Below are 22,209 nucleotides of genomic sequence, written 5' to 3'. Positions count from 1 at the left end.
GCAGAATAACAGTCATAAGCACTTCCCTCAGGTCTATTCCCTATGACCTTACCTCAGTAGTTGACTGCAAGAACCACGTTAAGAATGAATTTTGTCTATGAAGCAAGCCTGAAACCTAGTCCAAAAGTGCTTGATTGTTGATTACTCCTACAATACTTAAGAAAATATTCCACTAGTGGGTATGTTTGCCAGGTTAGCTATCTATGCCTGTAGCCTCAAGTTTCACACCACAGTGAAATTTAGCGTTGTATTTCTTCTTTGATATCACATGTAGACTTTTAGCACTATAAATGCTGGACAATACCAGACTCAACTGTGAAATTCTTACACAAGACATGACCAACTTTCAAATAATGATGTATCCTGCTATCTCTCTAAGTAAAGAGAACAATTAAGAGACAGCTATGAGAGAAGGATTTGTTTCTCACCTGCCATTGAAACATGTGAGCAGAATGAAAACTTATGATGATTTTATACAATGTAAGTAACATTATGACAACGTTTCACATCTGTGTGTTTGCATTAATGATTTGGAATTTGGAATTGTATATAGATGGACCTGACCTACATACATATTTTAAGTATGAAATTGTCAAAAAATAAAAGAAGTGAGTACAACAAAATGGAAATAAGTATACATAGAAAAAGTTTTCTTAGAAATGTTTGACAATAGACTACTAAATATACACAAACTTTATTTCTCTGTTTTATGACATGAATATATGATGTCTTCTGCAATATGGTGTAATTGTCAATTTTGGGGGTAATCAAGAGCAGTGGCAATAGCTTGCAAAATTAGGAAGTCTATGGGGACACAAGTGGCTAACAACTCCAAAAAGGGTACCTCATTCTAGGTTATAGGTTTTCCTTTATTCCCGTTGTGTCTAGTATAGAAGCAGTGTCTCCAAATGATTAGGTACTTTAGTTTAAACTCATTTTAGTCATGAAACTATTTTTGGAAGCTTATGCAGTATTTTCTTAAAGGTCCTTAATGTTAGTTATCCTTCCTCAAACTCTCTCCTCTACTCTGCCCTCCTATCTCCTGCCTGACCCAATCCCTTATGCTGTTAGTTCCCTTTTTGTCTTGCACTTCAACTGTGCTCCAGTGTGTCACATTTTATTCCTGACAATTTTGGGACTCTTCATTAGAAAATCGTGAAAACCTGTTCCATATACTATGGATTCTCCATATATTCCATTATTAGATAAAGTCTTTTATTCTTCTTTGTAATGCCTTTCTTCATTCAAATCAAACATGCCTATTAATCTAAGTCCATATCATCAAAGGGATATGACTATTTTTTTCAGAGCTACTTCTGAAGCACTTAAAATAATTAACCTTATATATGCAAGGGGTGCTTTATAAATATAGATAGAAGAAAGAACCATTAGTATTCCTTCCCAGTTCTCTAAGTATACATAGTGAATACGACACAGAATGTTTGTCCCACAGGCAAAAACTTATATAGCTTCAGTGCTCTTGCTTATAGATAATAATGCGGACAAGGTGACATCAAGTCGGCATGTAGAACCTCAGGTTCCTCTTGAGGTCATCCAAAGGAATCCTAGATCAGAGTTACTAAGATCAGAGGGAAAAAATACCATAGCTTCCATGCCTGAATATCATTCTCTTCTGTTGATAATACCCAATGTTTATTCCAGCACCTGTAGCATATGCTCAGACCAAGGAAAATCTGTAATAGTGAGTTATAATAAGGTCCTAAATTCCAAAATCAAAGCTCTCTTCTTTTTAGAATATCATTTAGAGCTACTAAATTTTGTGACACAAAAGTAAAACAAATTCAGTGCTCAGAAAAATTAAGATGGCCAGAGAGAAAAGAGGGAAATGACTAGCAATGGAAAGAGAGAAATACAATAGGTTGCAGAAACAAATACAACAGAAATAAGTAGAAACAGAAGAAAAGGTGGAGACAGAGAACAAGTAAGTAAATTATTCCAAACTCACAAAAATTACTTATAAACCAAAAATTCCCCAAGGCGAACATGAAATATGACCAACAGAAAACAGATTCCACAGGGTCCCACAGTGATCAGGACTTAGCGATTAGAGGGATCTTCCTTCCCTCCTGGCCTACATGTTGTCCAAAAGTCCAAGAGGGGAAAAAGACAGAAGGGCAACAGAAACCTTAGTGTGTACCCCTTAGTCATGAACAGAAAGGGCCCTCTAGGAATCAGCTCAAATTTATTCCAGAGCATAAGGAATATACAGGATTGGGGAGCCTGGCTACAAACCCTACTTTGCATTAAGTGGCACACTCCTATCTAAAGGCTTTGTATATGGTAGTAGGTTCCTATAGCACAGCTCCTAGCTCTAGTCTCCTTAGCAGGGATCTGTGTCAAGGGTCAAGCTAAAGGTGAGTCTGGTTTTAGAGTCAGCTTTGACATTAGGTCAGTCCTCAAGGCCGAGAGACATCCTTCAGAAAGGCCAAGTGAAGAGCAGGAAACATTGCTGGGGAGGTAGAAGGACATTTTCATTGTATAGCATACAGAAAGCTACCAAGCTATGGCAGATTGCAACCTCAACCAAACAACAATGCCTTCCAACCATGATTCATTAAACTATAGTATATATGAAATGCTAAGAACTTTTTCTGTGGTTAGATTTGTTTTGACTCTCCTTTCCTCCAGTCCATGTAAAGTACTTTCTAGCACTGTAAATGATAGTGCTAGTTGCTTCTTTGCTTGAAGTTAGCCCAAATCACCTCAAGCTCTTGAAATCTATCTGTCCTCTCATCTGTGAACATCTCTGAACCTGAGAGAAGGGATGTGATCAATATTCCATTTATTACTGAGCACCACAAAGTTTCTTGTTCTCTGCGTGTTAATCAAAAGAAAATCTCTATATCAATTATCATCTTATACTAGAAGAAGGTGCTATTACATGGGCTGATAGGTACACTGATCTATGTGTATAGCAATAATGCATTAAGAATCATTTTAACATATGTCCATTTAAAAGAATAATTGAAATATGTCATGCCCAAGGACCTTAAACCTATATAGTGACAGGTTCTTGGCCCCACTAACAGTGTCAGATATACCATGATATTCATTTGAGTAAAAATAGCCAGATCAAAAATGGCACTAAGCAAAATGAATATCATCTGTGTAAAGAATGAACCTCACTTCCTATCTCTTTCCTGTATTAAAATAAATTATAATTTAGTCAAAGACTACGACATAAGACTGGAAGTCTTAGAAGAAATCATGGAAAAAATAGTTTAATACATAGACATAATAGACAAAGATTTTCTGAAAGGGTTATAGCAGCTCACAAAACAATCATAAGATAGTTTATATGTTTAAAATGTTCTTGCAAATGAAAGAAGCTATGACTAAAAAGATAGCCAAAAGAATAGAAGAAAATATTTAGTATTTATACATTAAGAACAATATCTAGAATATATAATGAATAATAATTAAAAAAAACTAAACACCTGAAACCAAACAAAATGATCAATGAAAAGGCCATAAAATATACCCACAGTTGTCCATTAACAAAACAAAAATAGTTAATAAACCTTTTAAAAATCGAAATCATTAATCATCAGAAAAACACACAAATAAACAAGGAACATCAATATCACCCCCATTTAAAATGGCAGCCACCAAGAAATCATATAACAACAATGCTGAGGAGGATGTAGACTGAAAGAAGCTTTTGTAAATTCTGGTAAATTAAACTCATCCAGCTAACATAAAATCAGCATAGAGATTCCTCAAGGGATAAGAAATAGATCTTCCAATTGACCCACCCAGCACTATCCTTTATTTGTTATTTATCAAAAACTCCAAATCAATAAGTTACAAACACACTATTTTCAAAAGCTAAATAATGAAAGAAACCTAGATAAAAACAAAAAAGAATGAGTAAAGATGATGTTTATATATATATATAAACAGTAGATTTTTTTTTCAACCAAAATGAAGCTTGAAGCTATGCCATTTGTAGAAAACTGGATATATCTCATGGTGATTTTAATAAGGAACTCAAATAAGTCTAAGTAAGGCAAATACCATATCATATATTTTATCTCCTTTGTGGGTCCTAGACTTTATTAATAAATAAAATTAGGTATTATCAATGACAGTGTTATATGGTACAAATTTCTTTTTCTTTTATAATAAAATCATTCTTCTTTCAAAAGAAACAGAGAGCATCAAGAAACTTGTTAAAATACATATTTTACTTTGACTTAACGAAACCCCTATACTTAATGATTCTAGAAAAACAGTCACTAATTACATTGAAAAATAAGTATCATTTTGAAGCTCACAATGTGTGTCCTTTCATATGACAGGATATGTGTAATTTTTTAATTTAATCATCAAAGCCACGAAAGTTCTCTTCTCTGCTTCAGAATCTTGGCAGGGTTCATAATGTCATAGATTCCTTTATATTGGAATCATTGTACAATAATTCTCCATAAATTCTCATTGTTCCCTTGCAATTCATTTTTCCCTCCATTTCTTCATCAGATATATAATGAGTATAAAATTAACTTCTGCATTATTATTCATTTAGCGTTAAAGCTCACATAGATTTTTAAGAGCGTATTTTATTTTTAAAATGTTGGAATTATATAACTATATGTTTCTGTATGAGAGAAACACTATAAAGAGTTAATATATAAGGAAGAGAGAAATAATGGAGAAAGTGAGATTATTTCTAGTCTTATAAATCATATTCATAAACAAGAACATGCATTTACTATATCAATAAACATTGAGACAAGCTGGGATTCAATTATTTAGAAGTAAATAACATTTTTTTAAATAAAAACATCCATGTAATAAGGGACAAGGACTAGACATTTTTATGACACTGTTCTCTATCCAAGAATGAATATTACAGTAAAAATTACAGATGCAATACACATATCAAGAAGAAAAAATTAAATTCTGCTCATATGACAAGGGGAGGGAAATGGGAAGAGAGGAGGAGGTGGAAATTTTTAATAATAATAAAATATTTTTAAATGTCAGAATTACATGACTATTTTGGCAATGAGATAGAGAAAGATAGCAATATAGAGAGAGGGTGAAAGGGATAAAGTAAGAGAGAGGGAAAGAGAAATTATTTCTAATCTTGTAAATCAAACTCATAATCAAGAGCATGCATGTACTGTACTAATAAGCCTCAAAACTAGCTGTTTTTCTATGGATCAGAAGTAAACATTAATTTTTAACTTAATGATATCCATGTAACAGAAATGTACTGGATATTTTTAGGACAGATTTATCTAATCAAAAGTGAATGTTATAATAAAAAATTCACAGATATAATCCATAAATCAAGAAGAAAAATAATGATTTCACTTCTGCTAGAAAGAAATGAGAGAATGTGTTTGCCCATCTTCTGTCATAATTGTGGGGTCTGAGAAACTGAGACAGAGAAGTAAAATACATAAATGCTCCAGTAACCATAAGAACAAACCTCATTTAAATAAAATAAATAATTTCCTTACAAATTTGAAATTTAGTGGCTTGAATGCAAAATGCTGTCATCTTCTTAATGAGTCCCTAATATCAATACCATTTCCAAATAATATGGCAGTTAGGTGGATGAGCATTGCAAAAAAATAATTTCTTTTATTAAATTTAAAATCAAATCTCATATCTGCCACTAAGTTGTTTAACAAGTTCATAAACTTTTCTGTGTCTCAGTTTTCTCACCACTTCATATAAAAACAACAGTAATGTCATTTATTTAAGAGAGTTATAAAATAATGTCCTTAGGATGATGTATAACATGTACTAACTCAATTATAACATATACTAACTCAATAGATACAAATTGTCATCACTGTTGATAAGAACAATGTTATATTAAAATGCATTTGAATTATTCAGTAAGGCTCCATTTTTCTGCATATAAATTTTTTCTATATGATTATGGAAGAAATGCTAAAAATATAAGGTGAAAAACTGACAGTGATTCAAACATTTAAAAAGAAATCACTAAGAAAGTAACCTGAAAATTGTGAAAATACTAACAAGTATTCAACTTCTTATTTATGTTTATGAATATAAAGAAAATAAACCTAAAAAATAAGGAAATGCATATACAAGTTACTACAAAAATCAGTAAAGAAATTACACAGGAACAAAGAATATAAGTCAATGGATTTTCTTGGATACAAAAGATATAAAAGAAAAAGCAATATGTAGAGATGTCTTACATAAAACAAGCTAAAAGAAGAAGAACTTTATGTGTTATATGCAATATACACCATCTCTGACACACAAAATTCACTGGATACCTTCAAAGAATGGTCAGATACAGGTGACATTGCGTGGTGGAAGTACAAATGATAGTGTAGAAAACTTAGTGATACTGTAGAAACAGGAGAAGAAATCAAAATTGATTAATCAATTAATGATATACAATAAAAAATGAAAGGAAAACAGCAGACAGGTAGAAACAGATCTAAGAGAAACCCCCTTAGATATATCAGTTTGTGATTCTCCTTATGGTTCAATTCACAGCAGGCTTGACATCCTTGTTTCTGAGGCTGTAAATGAGAGGATTCAGCATGGGCTCCAAAAAGGTATAAAAGCCTGAGAAAATTTTCCCTTGATCCACACTTTCAGCAGATGATTGCTAGATAAATGCAAGCAGCCCTGATCCATAGAAGAGACTGACTATTATGATGTGATATCCACAGGTTCCCATTCTATTAACCAACCATTACCTGATGACAAATGAATGATACTGGAAAGGATCATAACATATGAGACTAAGATAATGGAGCAAGATAAACAGAAAATTGTACCTAAGAAAATGAACGCTACTGCAGAGAGCTGGAGAGGAAGGAAGATGTCACACATATAGTGTTGATGATGTTAGAATCACAAAACTTGAGGCTGATCATAAACCCTCTATGAGCCATTGCCTCAGCAAATCCCATCAAGTAATAACCAAACATCAGCATAAAACATATATCAGGTGACATAATAACCTTGTACAGCAGAGGCTGAAAGATGGTCACATAGCAATCATAGGGCATGGCTGTCAACACATAACTCTCTGAGCTCATAAAGCAGAAGGAAAACAGCTGGGTCATGCATAATCTGAAGGAGATAATGTTTTCAAAAAGAAAACTCATTAGCATTTTGGGGGTAAAGACAAAAGAAATAATAGAAATAAATGAAGAAGAGATTGAAAGTAAAATAGTACATGGGAGTGTGAAGGTTTGAATTCAAGAAAATGAGACTCATTAAGCTCAAGTTTCCCATCACTGTGGCTGTGTAATTCACCAAGAACAGAGCAAATAAGGGCAGCTGGAGATGAGGTTGTTCTGTCAGGCCCATAAGAATGAACTCTGACACTGAAGAGTCATTTTCCATAATCATTTGACTCACACATGTCATCTGGAAGAATAAATATAAAATCACCTTTAATCAATAATGAATTTTTCCCTCCAAATGGAAAGCTTGACTGAGTGATTTAGAGACATGAGTTGAGAGAACCCATAAACTCCAAAGAACAAAACCTGTTTATGTTGATTCCTAAGTAATCCCTATTACATTTGCCTCTACCCATAATATGTTTCCACAAAAAGGATGTCAAAAGACCTCCAGTATCGATAGAACATCCCCATTGTATCAGTGTGTGGGTCCCCCCCTCGCGGTCCTGAGTTCCTTGCTCGTACTCTCTCTCCTTCTGCTCCTGATTTGGACCTTGAGATTTGAGTCCAGTGCTCCAATGTGGGTCTCTGTCTCTGTCTCCTTTCATCGCCTGATGAAGGTTAATATTCAGGAGGATGCCTATATGTTTGTCTTTGGATTCACCTTCTTATTTAGCTTCTCTAGGATCACAAATTATAAGGCCAGCTGGCCTGGGTCTGAAAAAGCATGGGATAAAACCGGACCTGCTGAACATAGCGGACAATGAGGACTACTGAGAAGTCAAGAACAATGGCAATGGGTTTTTGATCCTACTGCACGTACTGGCTTTGTGGGAGCCTAGGCAGTTTGGATGCTCACCTTACTAGACCTGGATGGAGGTGGGTGGTCCTTGGACTTCCCACAGGTCAGGGAACCCTGATTGCTCTTCGGGCTAATGGGGGAGGGGGACTTGATCGGGGGAGGGGGAGGGAAATGGGAGGCAGTGGCGGGGAAGAGGCAGAAATCTTAAATAAATAAATAAATTTAAAAAAAAAAAGAAAAACAAAAACAAAAAGACTTCCAGTATCTCAGAACATAATTTCTTCATTTTCCCCTGGTCTTTACTAATAATTAAGATCAACAATAATAAACCCAAGATTTATGAAACTGAATTTCAAGGGAAATTGTCAAGAAAAAATCCAACGCACACCACTGGAAACTGTCCAACTTTGGGAGCTCTCGATACCTTCCTTCTCACTGTTCTAGGAGAGCCAAAGTTCCTGGTAATGCAGCCAATACAAATAAAGTATGACTTTCTAGAAGAGGTTGTCATTTCCAGTGTTGGAAATGACATTTCTATAGGAGGTTCTTTCTACACACTCAAAATGAAAAAAAAAATAATAATGCAATCTTGTTTGAGATTCCAAAGCACTGTTTCACCCAAATGAAAATATGAAGGTAGGTTTCTGAGAAAAATTTTATAAGTAAAGAAAAAAAATGTTCTCTTCTTTGTGATATTCTCCCTGTGGGATGTGCCACTTGAGGGCAAAAATTACTGAGTTTTACATCAAATGATGTTAAACTAAGATTGGATTTTTTGAGAGTTGAAATTCTATTACTTACTGAATACTCAAAAAAATATGAAAGAAAAGTTACACAAACTATTCAGGTATCTTGAAAATTTCTACCCTTCACACATATATGTAACATCTGAGGAAACATTCGAGTACATTTATAAGTAGTATGTAAACATATACATTGTATACTCAAAAGAAATCATAAGTTCTTAACAAAATCTTGTATATTAACTAAAATGTTGTGAAATGTAATAAAAAAGACAGACAAATACCCAAAATTTCAGAATATATTTCACTAACAAGGTATCACCTGCATGTTTGATTGACAATAATATAACAAAGTTGGAATAATGTTGAATATGTTTAAGTATAGTCCACTAAAATTAATCTTCAAGTCAATAACAAAGGAACTAATCATCAAGTCAATAATAAAGGAACTTTTCTAATACTTTCTAATATCTTTATTTAGTGGCTTATCAAGTCAGAAGAATATGTAAATAGTGATTTCAGAGAAAAACAGAAGTGATAATATTTTTCTCTTTTTTAAAAATTTTTGTTTAAAAACTTAATTTTACCTAATGATTTTATAGTCTAGTCGTTCATAAAGAACATCTAGAAAGACAGAAAGAACACAAAGTTAGTTTGAACATCATCTAAATAACTAGATATGCTGGAGACTTACTTTGGGAACTTTTGATACTACTCAGTTTCACAGTACAAATATCTAAAGATGGAAAAAAGATAGCTCTGATAGAAAAAGTAAAACATTATTGCATACTTCTGTGGTCATGGTGGCTTAAATAATATAAAACTGGGGATTTTGGGGTTTTTTTGTTCATTTCTTTACATATAAAATTTTGTTCAAAGAATAAAGCTAATTTATATTTAGAAAATGAAAGATCTTTCAAATGAATTCTGTACAGGAAGACCATTATAACATTGGATTTATTTCCAAGATCATAGATCACAACTCTCCAAAATTAATATTAAAAGGTCAAAAGAGAAGAGCTATTACATCACCATTTCTACATCCAAGTTCTCTTTACAATGTCAGTCTTTGGATTCACTGAATTACACTAATATCTTTACAGTAGAGCACAGTGTTTCACAGTAGGTATAGATTCTGTTAACCATTCACAAGACATGCAGACAAAGCTACTACTGAGGTCACACTATGTGAGAATTATTTAGAAATCCAAATTCAGCTCCAGAACACGCAATTCTCTGGCTGACCTTTAAGTTAGACAGTGAAAACAGCAATTGTTGAAACAATGAGACTGGAGCAATCTATCATTTCTCAATTGAGACTACAAAAAATTTATATAAAAAAGAGAGATTAATTTCATAACAAAAATATCCCAATATACCTAAAGTGCCCAATCATATCATGTAATAGGTATATATTATATCAGATTTTATTATTCAGTTATGCTTTTGTATGAGTTTGTAGAATTGTTAAATTCTTTCTGGAAATATTTACCTCTCATAAACTATCTCTTTTCTTTGTAAATTCTAGTGTTTCATTAAGTTCCATGAAGAGAAGAGACTAAGTGGTACTTATTTTAAAAATATCCTCTCTTGTGAACTATGTTTTTCCATGAACTATATGTCTTGCTGATCTCATGGCTAAGCATGCTCACATTCATTCTGATAAACAATCCATCATTTCTAAAGATAACCCTCAACAGAAGAAACAAGTAAGAAGGCATTACACTAACTTTCAAGTTCAGAATTGAAATTGGGTGCACACATGGTTGATTCAAAAACAGGGAAACTTCTAAATTTGTTTTCTGGTTTTGATCTACTATAAGGATAACAATTAGAGAAATTATCTAAGACATGTTTTTTTATACTGAAGCGTATTAATCAACATGAGGTTTAATTATTTCTTTTTAGTATTCATTGTTCCTCCTGCTTTGCAGAAATATGCATTGAGCATCTAATGGTAGACATTTACATATCTTAATTCATTTATAGAGTTGAACTTCATCTCAAAGTCAAAGCCATGCAAATGTCTTAAAATGTTGTCCCTAAGCATTATGTAGAGAAAAAATGGTATAAGAATTCACCAACTGGATGAAGTTGCCAATTGCTGAAGTTGTGTTGTCTGAGGCAATTATCTACCACTACATAGAATCATAAAAGCTGTAAAGAGTCAATCTTGCTTTCCACTTAGCCCAGGGATCTGCCAATTTCTGCACAGAACTTCATCTCTCCCCAGCCACTGTGTTTATGATGTAAGTCTTGGCCAGTGTGAGCTTTCAGGTCCCAAACAATTCCTTGCTGTGAACTAGAACTGTTGGGTTATCATAACACTCTCAAAACCTGTATAGATACACATCTCAGACTGCACATGTGGTCAAATGTTCTCCCCTACTATTAGAGTCGTTCGGAATAACTTCAATCTCTCTCTGCCAATTCAAGATTCTATTTGTTTCATTCCATAAGTTTCTTTATTGAATACACATTGGGTTTAAAATTAGGACTTATATGACTAACTATATAACTTTAAAAATCAAATACAAAAAAAATGAAAAGAAGAATTATATTAACCCTCTGTGTAAGAACATTATACATTGCACAAACTACCAGGTAGATGAGAGTTTCATTTCGATTGGCATTATTTTTGGAGAGCAGTTCCTAGAAATAAGCAAAAAAAATTATATATGCACATTTAAATAAAAATTCCAGTTATCCAAATATTTGTGCTATAACCTCATTTATATGAACATATGTTTTAGATGTTTACATAAATGTATGTGAGTATATGTATGTACATATATGGTAAGAATCAAACAGGAGCTTATACAAGTAATCCATCACTGGGTTATAATATCACCTATTGTTTCTTTTTTCTAGAAGTAATTAGACTTTTCTTTAAAAACATCATTATTTTTATAAAACAAAGTGAATAATGACTTTAGATATTACATATCTTTAATGTGTGTTTATTAAAAGTAATTAGTTCCTATTAATAGTTCAAATGCAGTGACAAATTTTGTTGTATTTGTGACAAACCAAACTTTCACAAAAATCACTGTCATTGTTAATGATATTTAACAATTATGAATACAAAATAGCCTAGTTCAGTCTTCAGTAATTAGAAAAATTTACCAAGACTCCAGAGAAAACACATGTCATTTTATAATGATGATGTGCAAAATTCAAAATAAGAAAAATACTGAAAAACAATAAGCAGTGCTAGAAACAGTGACAGCTTCACCATGGCCACAAATTGGTCAACTATTCTTTCTTTGAGTGCAATTCACAAGTGTATGTTGGAGAAGGCCACTTGTTGGTTCCTGTCTACTTATTGTCTCAGCCCCCAAATTATCACACAGGATCTATATTATTAAAATCACTGCTTGGCCCATTAGCTCTAGCTTCTTATTTGATAACTTTTACATCTTAATTTATCCCATTTCCATTAATCTGTGCATTAACCACAAGGTCATGGCATACCAGCAAAGTTTCAGCACATCTATCTCGAGCGGCATCTCCATAGCTTCTCTTTGATTCTGCCTCCTTTCTCCCAACATTCAGCTTAGTTTTCTTCATCTAGCTCTGTTGCCTTATAGATATGCTATAGGCCCAAAGCAGTTTTATTAACCATTGATATTCACAGCATAAAGAGGGAAATCCCACATAATCTCCCCTTCTCTCTTTAAATAAAAAGGATGGTTTTTCACTTTAACAAAGTAGAATTACATATACAAAATGGGTATTAAGCAAGAGTTATACTTACAATATTTATATCTACTTAATCATTTATCATAACTTAGGGAAACTATATTATTACTATATAGTACATTTTCAAATGAGCTGTACACAATAATTTAATCAAGATCAGAAATATACACATACACAGTCTAACAAAATTAATCTTAAATTTGTTTCAATAAACTAAAATCCATACCAATGCAAATCTCTATAGAATATCCCCTTTAAATGTAAACAAACACTTATAAACAATCATTTAGGAAATTGGGGCATAGTTCTCTCCAAACTGATTCCTTTTTTTGTTGTGTGAAGTAATTTTTGGAAGTATTCACAGTAAGCTTTTGGGGGTTCTTATTCAATCAAACCACATTAACCTGGCAGCAATCCACAGGCTCTCATCCTCTGTTGAAAGTAAAAAAGAACCTTTTTTCCAAATCAACATATCCTTAGACCCATATTTTGAAATCATGATACCTTTAAAATACATATGCTAGTTTATCTTAACAGCCATTACAATGAAATGTCTCTCTGTACCTAGTTCTTCACAGTCAAAAAATTCAAAGAAAACACAATAATATACATAATCCAGACTCTGTGCATATTTCATTTTTACTTGGCTTACTTGTTTTTATTCTGTTCCTTTTTTCATATTTATTTTATTACCTTATGACTGTTTGTAACTCTCTATACTATTTTCTTCACTCGTCCAAGCCTACATACATTTATCCAACACTGTGAACCATTTAGAGGTCTTTTATGTAACTGTCCAGGAGTGCTCCTTAAAATGCTAAGCACTTCTTTTTTTTTTATTAGATACACATTTATAGTAAGTTAATTTCTATTGATAGTATAAAATTAAAATGCAGAAATGATTTATATTATACATTAGAACATATAATATGACATAGGCAATTAAAACTTACATAAAGTTATAAGAGATTGGAAAATTAAATGCTTCAATACAAAACTGAAGGAAAACACATGGAAATTATGCATAACTTACTAATGAACTCAACCCAGTCAGGTAAGCCACAGGCAGAAAGGTGCCTTGGGGGACCTGATTTGCCTCACAGGGTTTACCCTGCCCTCTACACACAGGTTCAGACTTTGAACAAATGAAACGGTCTTGAGACCTTTCATCCAGGATTATTTTGTTTAACATTTGTGCTGATCATTTCTAGCTCATTTCTTAGATATTTGCCTGTTTCTTATTTTAGAACTTTAATATTCTAACAATTGGGTAAGATGGTTTCTGGCATCTGGGAATAAATTGTCTGCTTTCTATAAATTGTCTGCTAAGCACTTCTTAAACACTTAAGGTGTGGTATTATTAGGGTATATATGGTCCTTCCTATTTGCACTACACAGTCCAACATGGTGGAAGTCTGTTCACCACCTCTGTAAGTCATGCACATTGTCCCTGTTTTAGGCACTGCAGGTCTATATTGCCATTAAGCAAGATGTAGTACATTGCTCACAAACCCATTTAAATGTCAGGCATCCTTAAAGAGCCAGAGGTCCCACTGGCAGTGTGGCCAAGACAGCCAGCATTTTAAAACAGTGCAGCTTTTATTTTCTACCACTGAATCAAGAAAATCTCTCTTAAAGGAGGTACAGCATGCCTCCGGTAAGCAAAGTCCATTCAAAAAAATGTGGCTAAATTAACTTTGTTTTTTTTTTAATGTTTAGAATTCCTTTCCAAGACCTCTAAGGTTTTGCATGGGTTATAGTTGGCAACATTGGTGCCAATTTGTTGTGAGGAGGCTGCCTGTTAGTTCCCAGCTGCTCATTGTCTTGGCCCCAGAATAATCACACAGAACCTATATTATTTAAATAGCTGATTGGCCCATTAGTTCTACCTTCTTATTTGATAAATCTTATATCATAATTTAACTCATCTCCATTAATCTGTTCATCACTACAAGATTGTTGCTTACCAGCAAATTTTCAGCATGTCCATCTCCAGCAGCAGCTCCATGGCTTCTCTCTGACTCTGCCTCCTTTCTCCCAATATTCATTTTAGTTTTCCCAACTAGCTCTGTTGCCGTATAAATCTGCTATATGTCCAAAGCAGTTCCTTTATTAATCAATGATTTTCAAAGTAAAGAGAGGGTAATCACATATTAAGTGTATTTAAAGAACTTAAATTGGAAATTCTCTATAAATTTCTCTCTGAAAATATCAACACTAGTAAACTTATGAGAAAGCAATCATCGTCTTGGCTTTCCTCAGTCATAGAGTACATAGACAAAAAGTAAATAGAGTTCTCTTATAATACAAAATATGTCACCTTGTGACTCTACCTTGTACAAAGATGAAGCTGGATCAACACTCAGAATAAGTACCCAGGGCAAAAATATTTTTTTTATCTCCATGTAAAATAATAAAGAATTTTTGTGAAAGAACAAGAAGAAATGATACACTGGAAACCTTGCCAGAATATAAAAACAAAAATGAAAGGAAGACATTAGAATATTAATAAGAAGGTAAGAGCAAAACAAAGTGGAGAAAAAGACTCAAATTGGGAATGTGGACTATGACAGCCTGAGTGCTTTATTTAATGTGAGTCTCCTTAGAAATCTCTTTAGAGCAACTTTGACATCCTTATTCCTGAGACTGTAAATAAAAGGGTTCAGCAATGGAAGCAAAAATGTACAAAATACACTGAGAATTTTCCCTTGATCCATAGATTCATCAGATGATATTTTGATATGTGTAAGCATACCAAATCCATAAAATAGAGCCACAGTGATTATGTGAGAACTACAGGTGCTCATGGCTTTGTACAAACCCTTACCTGATGACAACTGAGTGACATTAAAAAGAATCAAAGCATAGGACATTAAGATGACAACACTAGATGCAATGACCTCTGTGCTGATAACAACAGAACTCACAAGCTCACTGGTATAGGTGTTACTGCAGGAGAGCTGGAGAAGGGGAAAGATATCACACAGGTAGTGGTTGATGATGTTAGAATCACAAAAGTTGAGCCTGACCATAAACACTGTGTGCACAATGGCACCAGCTAACCCCATGAAGTATGAACCAAACATCATCAGGGAACATGTCCTAGGTGACATAATGATCTTGTACAAAAGGGGTTGGCAGATGGCTACATAGCGATCATAGGCCATGGCTGTCAACACATAGCACTCAGAATGGGCAAAATAGCCGAAGAAAAACAGCTGAGTCATGCATCCTCTAAAGGAGATGGTGTTCTTCTCTGAAACAAAACTCATTAGTGTTTTGGGAGTAAAGACAAAGGAATAACATAAGTCAATGAAGGACAAGTTAAAAAGAAAAAAGTACATGGGAGTCTGCAGGTTTGAATTTAGTAAAATGAGACTCATTAAACTCAAGTTCCCCACCACAGTGACTATGTGATACACCAGAAACAAGATAAACAGGGGTAGCTGGAGCTCAGGTTGGTCTGTCAATCCTGTGAGAATGAATTCAGTCACTGAAGAGTCATTCTTCATAGCCATTTTTGCCACAGTAGATCTGAAGAAACATTAGTAAAGGGTCACATTAAACAATGAAATCTGTCACTGACTACAAAAAAACAGCTAGAGTCAGTTGTTACAAATTCAAGGTTGTCTGAACTAATTGAGCAAAGCATTCAAAAAACATTGATATTCATTCTGAGAAATCTCTGTTTATTTGTTTCCTATTCATAATGAGCATCTACTCTGATTAAACACTAGCCCAACTCCTAAGTCTTTAAACAACCACTTTATTCTCTCTTTAAGGTTCTTTTAGGATCAGGAACAAAAATAGAAAGAAAACATTACTCTCTCCTAAACCCATGATTTATATAGATTTAAGTTTTAGGGGATGTTATGAAGATAATTTATCTTTTATTTGCCTGAAAATGTGACTGCTGTTGTATCACACAGGCCCTTTAATTCCAATATTCTAAGGAGGTTAATTTTATGATAATAAAGAGATGTTAGTTATCATTAGCAAACTGGCTCAGACCTACTACAATATCTATGCCAGGGATATAACATGATTTCAATTTAAAAATTTCTCTTAAATGTACAACCTAATATTATAAGATAATACATTAAAAATAATATTAGTCAGGGTTCTCTATTGTCACAGAACTTATGGAATGTTGGAATAAGTATATATTATCAATTATATATAGAAAGAAAACAAATTATGAATACTATTTTATATATAACATATAAATATTTCTATGAAATTTAAATGCAGTTCATTAGAATGACTTACAGATTGTAGTTCAACCATATCTTCTCAAAGTACTATAACCTATTAGTTGCTCAGTCAGACAAGGCTATGTGTCTCACCCAGTCTGCAGGAAGGAATATGTGTGCTGATGAGGTGAGTACAAGCAGGAGAAGTAAACATCTTTCTTTCTTACATTGTCCTTATATAAGTTTCTAGAAAGGGTCCCAGGTTGAGTGAGTTTCTATTTTAAGGGTAGAAATAACAGAACCTGTGTTTATATCATGTAGCTTGGATATAAACACTCTCTCTTTTGAGACTCAAGGTCCTGCTCAGTTTGTCATTCCCCAACAGGAATACCTAGTTGCCTGATCAGGATATTGGGTTGTTCCCTTCAGAATTCTACTCATTATGCCCTGCACAACTCAGCAAGGGAAAAAAAAAACAGGGACATACTCATTTGTCATTTCTAGTAATTATCTACAAGTCCTGCAATTGCATCAGTAAGAAATAAACAATCTACAAAAATTAAAAGATTTTGGAACAAAACTTTTAAGAAAAAAAGGAATATGCACTCAAGATAGTTTGAGTTTAAATCCAGATTGTTTAGTTTTTTACTAATGCATCTATATGCCAAAATTTTGTAATTTATCTGGTCTTGTGGATTTATATTCACATATTAATATTTCTGTTGCAATCAATATAATATGTCTCAAAAAAGGGTCTAGATATGGCTCAATAGTAGAAACTTATTTTTATATACAGGCTTCTAGGTCTAATCACACACTCTACCAATGATAATAATAGCAATATGAAGCAAGATAACAGAGTTATTCTATTAATTAAATTTAATGATTCATGTATTGTAGCATATAAAGCTATCCTAGACATGTAAAAATGTCTAATCCCTATTTCTGGTTTATATCTTAAACAGGTAAACCAGCATTTCTCATTCTTAATCAACATTCCGAGGAATTAATTAAATGCTGTTTTGCTCTCCTATATAACATAAAATGAATATCATCTCATAGCTCAGAATTTCTTGTTATTATACACCACAACCTCACAACCTACACAGTGGCCATGGACAAGAAAATTTCTCTAGTCAATGTAATATATTCCATGGGCACTGTTTTCATTCTCCAAAATGTGTTGGAAACAAAAAGCTCTCTGGCTTTGAAGTTTTCTGTCAAGTAATTTGGTTTTATTTTAATAGAACAGGCCTTGTGTGTAACTTGATTTTTTTATACAGCTGTCAATGCTTTGCTCTGAGCCTTTTATTTATGAAGACAGACCATTAGAACAAAGATCCTCCTTATGGAAACCTAGAGAATATAGAATCACTCTGCACAAAATCAATCATAAAACAGAAATACTGTTCTTCCAAAGTCTTTGCCTCTATAAGTCAGTCAGCTGATCATGAAGAAAATGTTTTATCATCCATACCTTATAGTGAACCAAGGACCTCCATTCCAGAAGGGGTCCAGGCATGTACTCAGGAAAAATGACAATGACACAAAGGGCTTTCAGTTGGTAATTATTTCTTAACATTTTGTCCAATAACATTTATATATAGAAATTTTCAGTGTCTCTCAATGCTAGCAATAACACTGGATTGTTTTCCTTGATCTCTGAATTGTTGTTTTGAATAGTTCCTATCCTGCAAAACCTTGAGCAAATTATTATATTCCTCTGTTCCAAATCTGTCCTTGTTTTAAGAATGTTAGACTTGGACTAAAGGTATACTGCCTTCATCTTAGCATTGAAGATGCAGAGCTGAGGGATTGAAAATCCAGACTTATAGTGAAAAGTGGTTTTATTAAAAAACAAGAAAGAGAACAGCAGATTGAATTAAGAAAAGAACAGAGTGGAAAAGAAAACAATGGTTCATGCCCCTTGTAATGGCAGTGGCAGGGGATAAAGGATCACTCTATCCATCTTTAGCATGTGAAAATTGTCCAAGTGAGTCACAAGTCTAAGTGTACTGCTGCAGTCCACATGCTTGTGTCCTGAAAACACGACTGGGGTGGTGAGTTACTGAAGAAAGGAAAGACACACAGACACCAGTACAGAAAAGCTAAGATTGGTTGGACAAGGCAATCTAATGGAAATGTACCAGAAAGAGCCTGGAAACCCACTTACTTTATTTTATATATCTGATTCAAGAAGGTGGTGTCTTATTTATATTGTATTTTTGTGAGAAGACACCATGACCAAGCTAACTTATACAAGAGTGATGTGAGAACTCCTTTAGGCTGTAGCCTTTTAGATACCGGCCCTTTGGGGGCATGGTCTTAGGTACTATAAGTATAGGTGCAAAGGATGTATGGTCCTCTTTTCTTCTGCATTTAGTTCCCATCTTCCAGCACACATGGAGGACTCTAGATATCTACCCTTACTGTGATCATACCTCCAAATATAAAAATATTTGCTATACTCTATTCCAGGCCATTGTGGAACTCTTTGGTATGACTTTGGCATCTAACATGGGGCAATGTATATCCACATAAAGCCTAAGAAAGCTTTAACAGCACTTCTAGACTCACAAAAATGGGAGTCAATGGCAGATTCTTGGTGGCCACAATTTTTTCAGTAGGCTCTGCGTACTAGAATGTAGAGGCAAGGCTTCTTTAAGAAATGATTTGTAAGTTTGATGTTTTATTTTGAGTGTGTAGAAAGAAACTTCTCCCAGAATGTCTACTGCAGAAAGGGTTCCACAAGGAAGCTCTTCTAGCAAGTGATACATTATCTTTTCTGGTTACAATCAAACATTTCATTACCAGTAGCTTTGACTCTCCTAAAATAGTGAACAGGAAGGTACCAAGAACTCTGCCAGAGCAAGAATATTTCTAGCTGATCAGTGGTGAGCACTGAAATTTTGTCTTGACAATTTCCCTGGAAATTGAGGGTTTTTCCTCCACTGTGACAATATACATACTTAGAAACAAGTAAAAGAGGAGGAGATTGGAGCTCTTAACAACTGTCGATCAAACTAGAACAAACTCAGTCATGAATGAGCTGTTTCCAGCCAGAATTCTCATTAAAAATCTGGAGAGACAGTAGAATTTTTTGCTAATAAATATGCCAACAATCTGCTTCCAACTCTCATGTATGGCCAGGGTGAAAAAAATATGAAGAAAGTTCTTTTTTGTCAGTGACATCTGAATTTACAACCACAAAATCCCTTCAACCTCTCAGTTTTTTTTCTGATTATCACATGCTAGATTTGAATGTGATGAATTATTTCTCCATTCCTTAGTGGAGATAAATAATTACCTGATACCTAAACCTATCTGCTGAATTTGTTTACAAAAGATTTGTCTCTCAAACTCCCTTTAATTTCTAGTCACCATCATGTCTTCATTATTTTACTACTACCTCAGTTCCCTTATGATGATTAGTAAGAAAAATGTCCTCTAAGGAAAAGACCAAAATGATAGTCTGTCACTTACACAGGCTTTTCAGATATCATATTGAAGAATTCATAAAATAAGAAGAAATAGTTGGTACCTTAAACTTTATAATTCATAAAATATCATACCTTAGTGTCTATATGCAGTCTCCTCTACCCCTTTCGAGATAGAAAGGCATGAATAAAGGACAGAAATATGTTTTCAAAAGTTGTTTTATGGGTGAATGAAAATCATAATTAATTTGCTTATCATTTCATTATTCATTAAACATGAAAGAATGTCCAACAATATTTGTATTGTATATAACACCTTTATATCTAAATCATTCACCAGTTTATGTAAGGGACAAATGATTTCCTGAAATTGCTAAATCTGCCTTACTACCAGACAACTAAGAATGCAGCCAACACAGCAAAAACTCAGATGAAAGAAATAGTAAGTCAGAGATGAAATTGCTAGTATAAAAAAACAGTTTTATCATATCAGCCACGTGAATGAGACGAATAGAGGATTAATGAACTCACCCTGCTTCCCCCACCCCAGAGAACTCTGTGCTGACATCTGTGTGTGTCTCACTTCCTCTTTCATGGAGGAGGTTCTAGCTCTGGACATACAAAAGGTAATCAGTGGCAATCACAGAATCTTATCCCTTTACCAGAAAAATAGTGAAATATCATGCAAAAATGCATTCTGAGTGTTCCAGGAATCACTATGCAGTAGACATCACACTACTAGTTAGACATCACTAAGAGGATATAAGGAAAGGCCATAAGGCACATGCCATATATGGTATATGGCATATGACTTATATGGTTCATTTGGACTGCCCTAGAATTGAAGAGTGGAACACCCTTAGAATTTCCCATGGTGACCAAATAGGGAGGAGAGAAATTAAAGTGCCTATGTTTACCTCCTAATTTGTGATAGTGGATATAAATTTCCCACTTGGAATTATGCAGTCCTTTGATTATAACAGCTGGGACACTCTGCAGTCATTCACAACAAATCAAATATAGTAAATATCATTAATGTTAACCTAATTGAAATTCTAGATACTGTTTGATTTTTATTGAAATATATGTTCTATTTATTATTATGTTTCACATTTTGATTCTCTATTTAAATAATCAGCAGTGAATATTAAGAAGTATGAAGAAAAGCTATAGTGTGGGGTTTAAAGAACAGTACTGCACTATAATGAATGATTATTTCATTAAAATGTATTTTGATAATATATATTCTGACAAATTAAAATTTATTTGCATTTAACAGAATAAAATCAAATCTCTGCACTGGATGCAGGTCATTAGTAGAACACCTTGCTGAATTTCATTGTCGTAATCCAAAGGATACTGTTTCCTTGGCAATGTCTACTCACTCTGGCTTTTATAATTCTGCTGTACCATTTTAGAGATGCACTAGTCTCTCTGACTCCCGAGTGATGGAATTAAAGATGTATTCGTATGCCACCACCACCCAGCCTCTAGACTAAATTTTAAAAAATTAGCTCAGAATGCCCCCTGGGGACAGATGTGAACATTTTTAAAACACCCTGAAGACTTAATGAATCTAATTTTTACATGCTACTGAAATTTAAATGAACCTATAGCTTCTCTTGTTTTTAAATAAATTGAAAATCATTTATTTGGACCATGCAGATGAACCGTGTAAGATTTATTCCCTCATTTTTATTTGCTATAAATATCACAATGATTTTTGGGTTATGATGATGGTTGCTTCCAGAATAACTTTCCATAGCCTTTTCCCAAAAGCATGCACTCTTCAATTATATCTTCAGATTTTTCTGGCAAAACAGGAGTTAAGATTGACATCTCTACCCTCACACTGTATCAGTAGCCTCTGCTCCCTTACCTTTGGATCCTATTGATTTTGTTGAACTTTGCACACATACAGGTTAAACATTCAGAGAAAATCAATAAGAGATTGAGATATGCCAAATTTCCTCATCTCTCTAGTCTTCCTCAAGGCTAAATATACTATGTGTGACTAACAGCTTCAAGGTTTATGAAGACATCAGGACTCACAGAATGACAACCACCAGGTTTGGCTTCACAGCACTGCATGCAAGGCTCTACCACCATCACTTTTCTAAAAGATACCTGTGTTTAACCCTTTAAATTAGTGCTGAGTTAAGACCGTAATTTCTGGACACT

General features: G+C 33.8%; 1 protein-coding gene and 1 pseudogene across 1 annotated transcript; both read right to left on the bottom strand.

Annotated features, from left to right (window-relative positions):
* Positions 1-6,475: 6,475 nt before the first annotated feature.
* LOC121451939 lies at positions 6,476-7,395 on the bottom strand (annotated as a pseudogene).
* Positions 7,396-14,962: 7,567 nt separating this feature from the next.
* On the bottom strand, positions 14,963-15,919 carry LOC121451384 (olfactory receptor 143-like). The gene has a single exon (XM_041656842.1). The coding sequence runs from the start codon at positions 15,914-15,916 to the stop codon at positions 14,963-14,965; it is 954 nt and encodes a 317-aa protein (XP_041512776.1). The 5' UTR covers positions 15,917-15,919.
* Positions 15,920-22,209: the final 6,290 nt, after the last annotated feature.

The sequence above is a fragment of the Microtus oregoni genome, unplaced genomic scaffold (genome assembly GCF_018167655.1).
Source record: "Microtus oregoni isolate MIOR12 unplaced genomic scaffold, Mior012 000008F_ref0000371, whole genome shotgun sequence".
NCBI lineage: Eukaryota > Metazoa > Chordata > Mammalia > Rodentia > Cricetidae > Microtus > Microtus oregoni.
Note: the sequence above shows the minus strand (reverse complement) of the source record. Positions and strands in the feature narration are given on the sequence as shown.

Coding starts and splice junctions, on each gene's coding strand:
- LOC121451384 (XM_041656842.1), bottom strand. CDS start 15,916: ATGGCTATGAAGAATGACTCTTCAGTGACTGAATTCATTCTCACAGGA.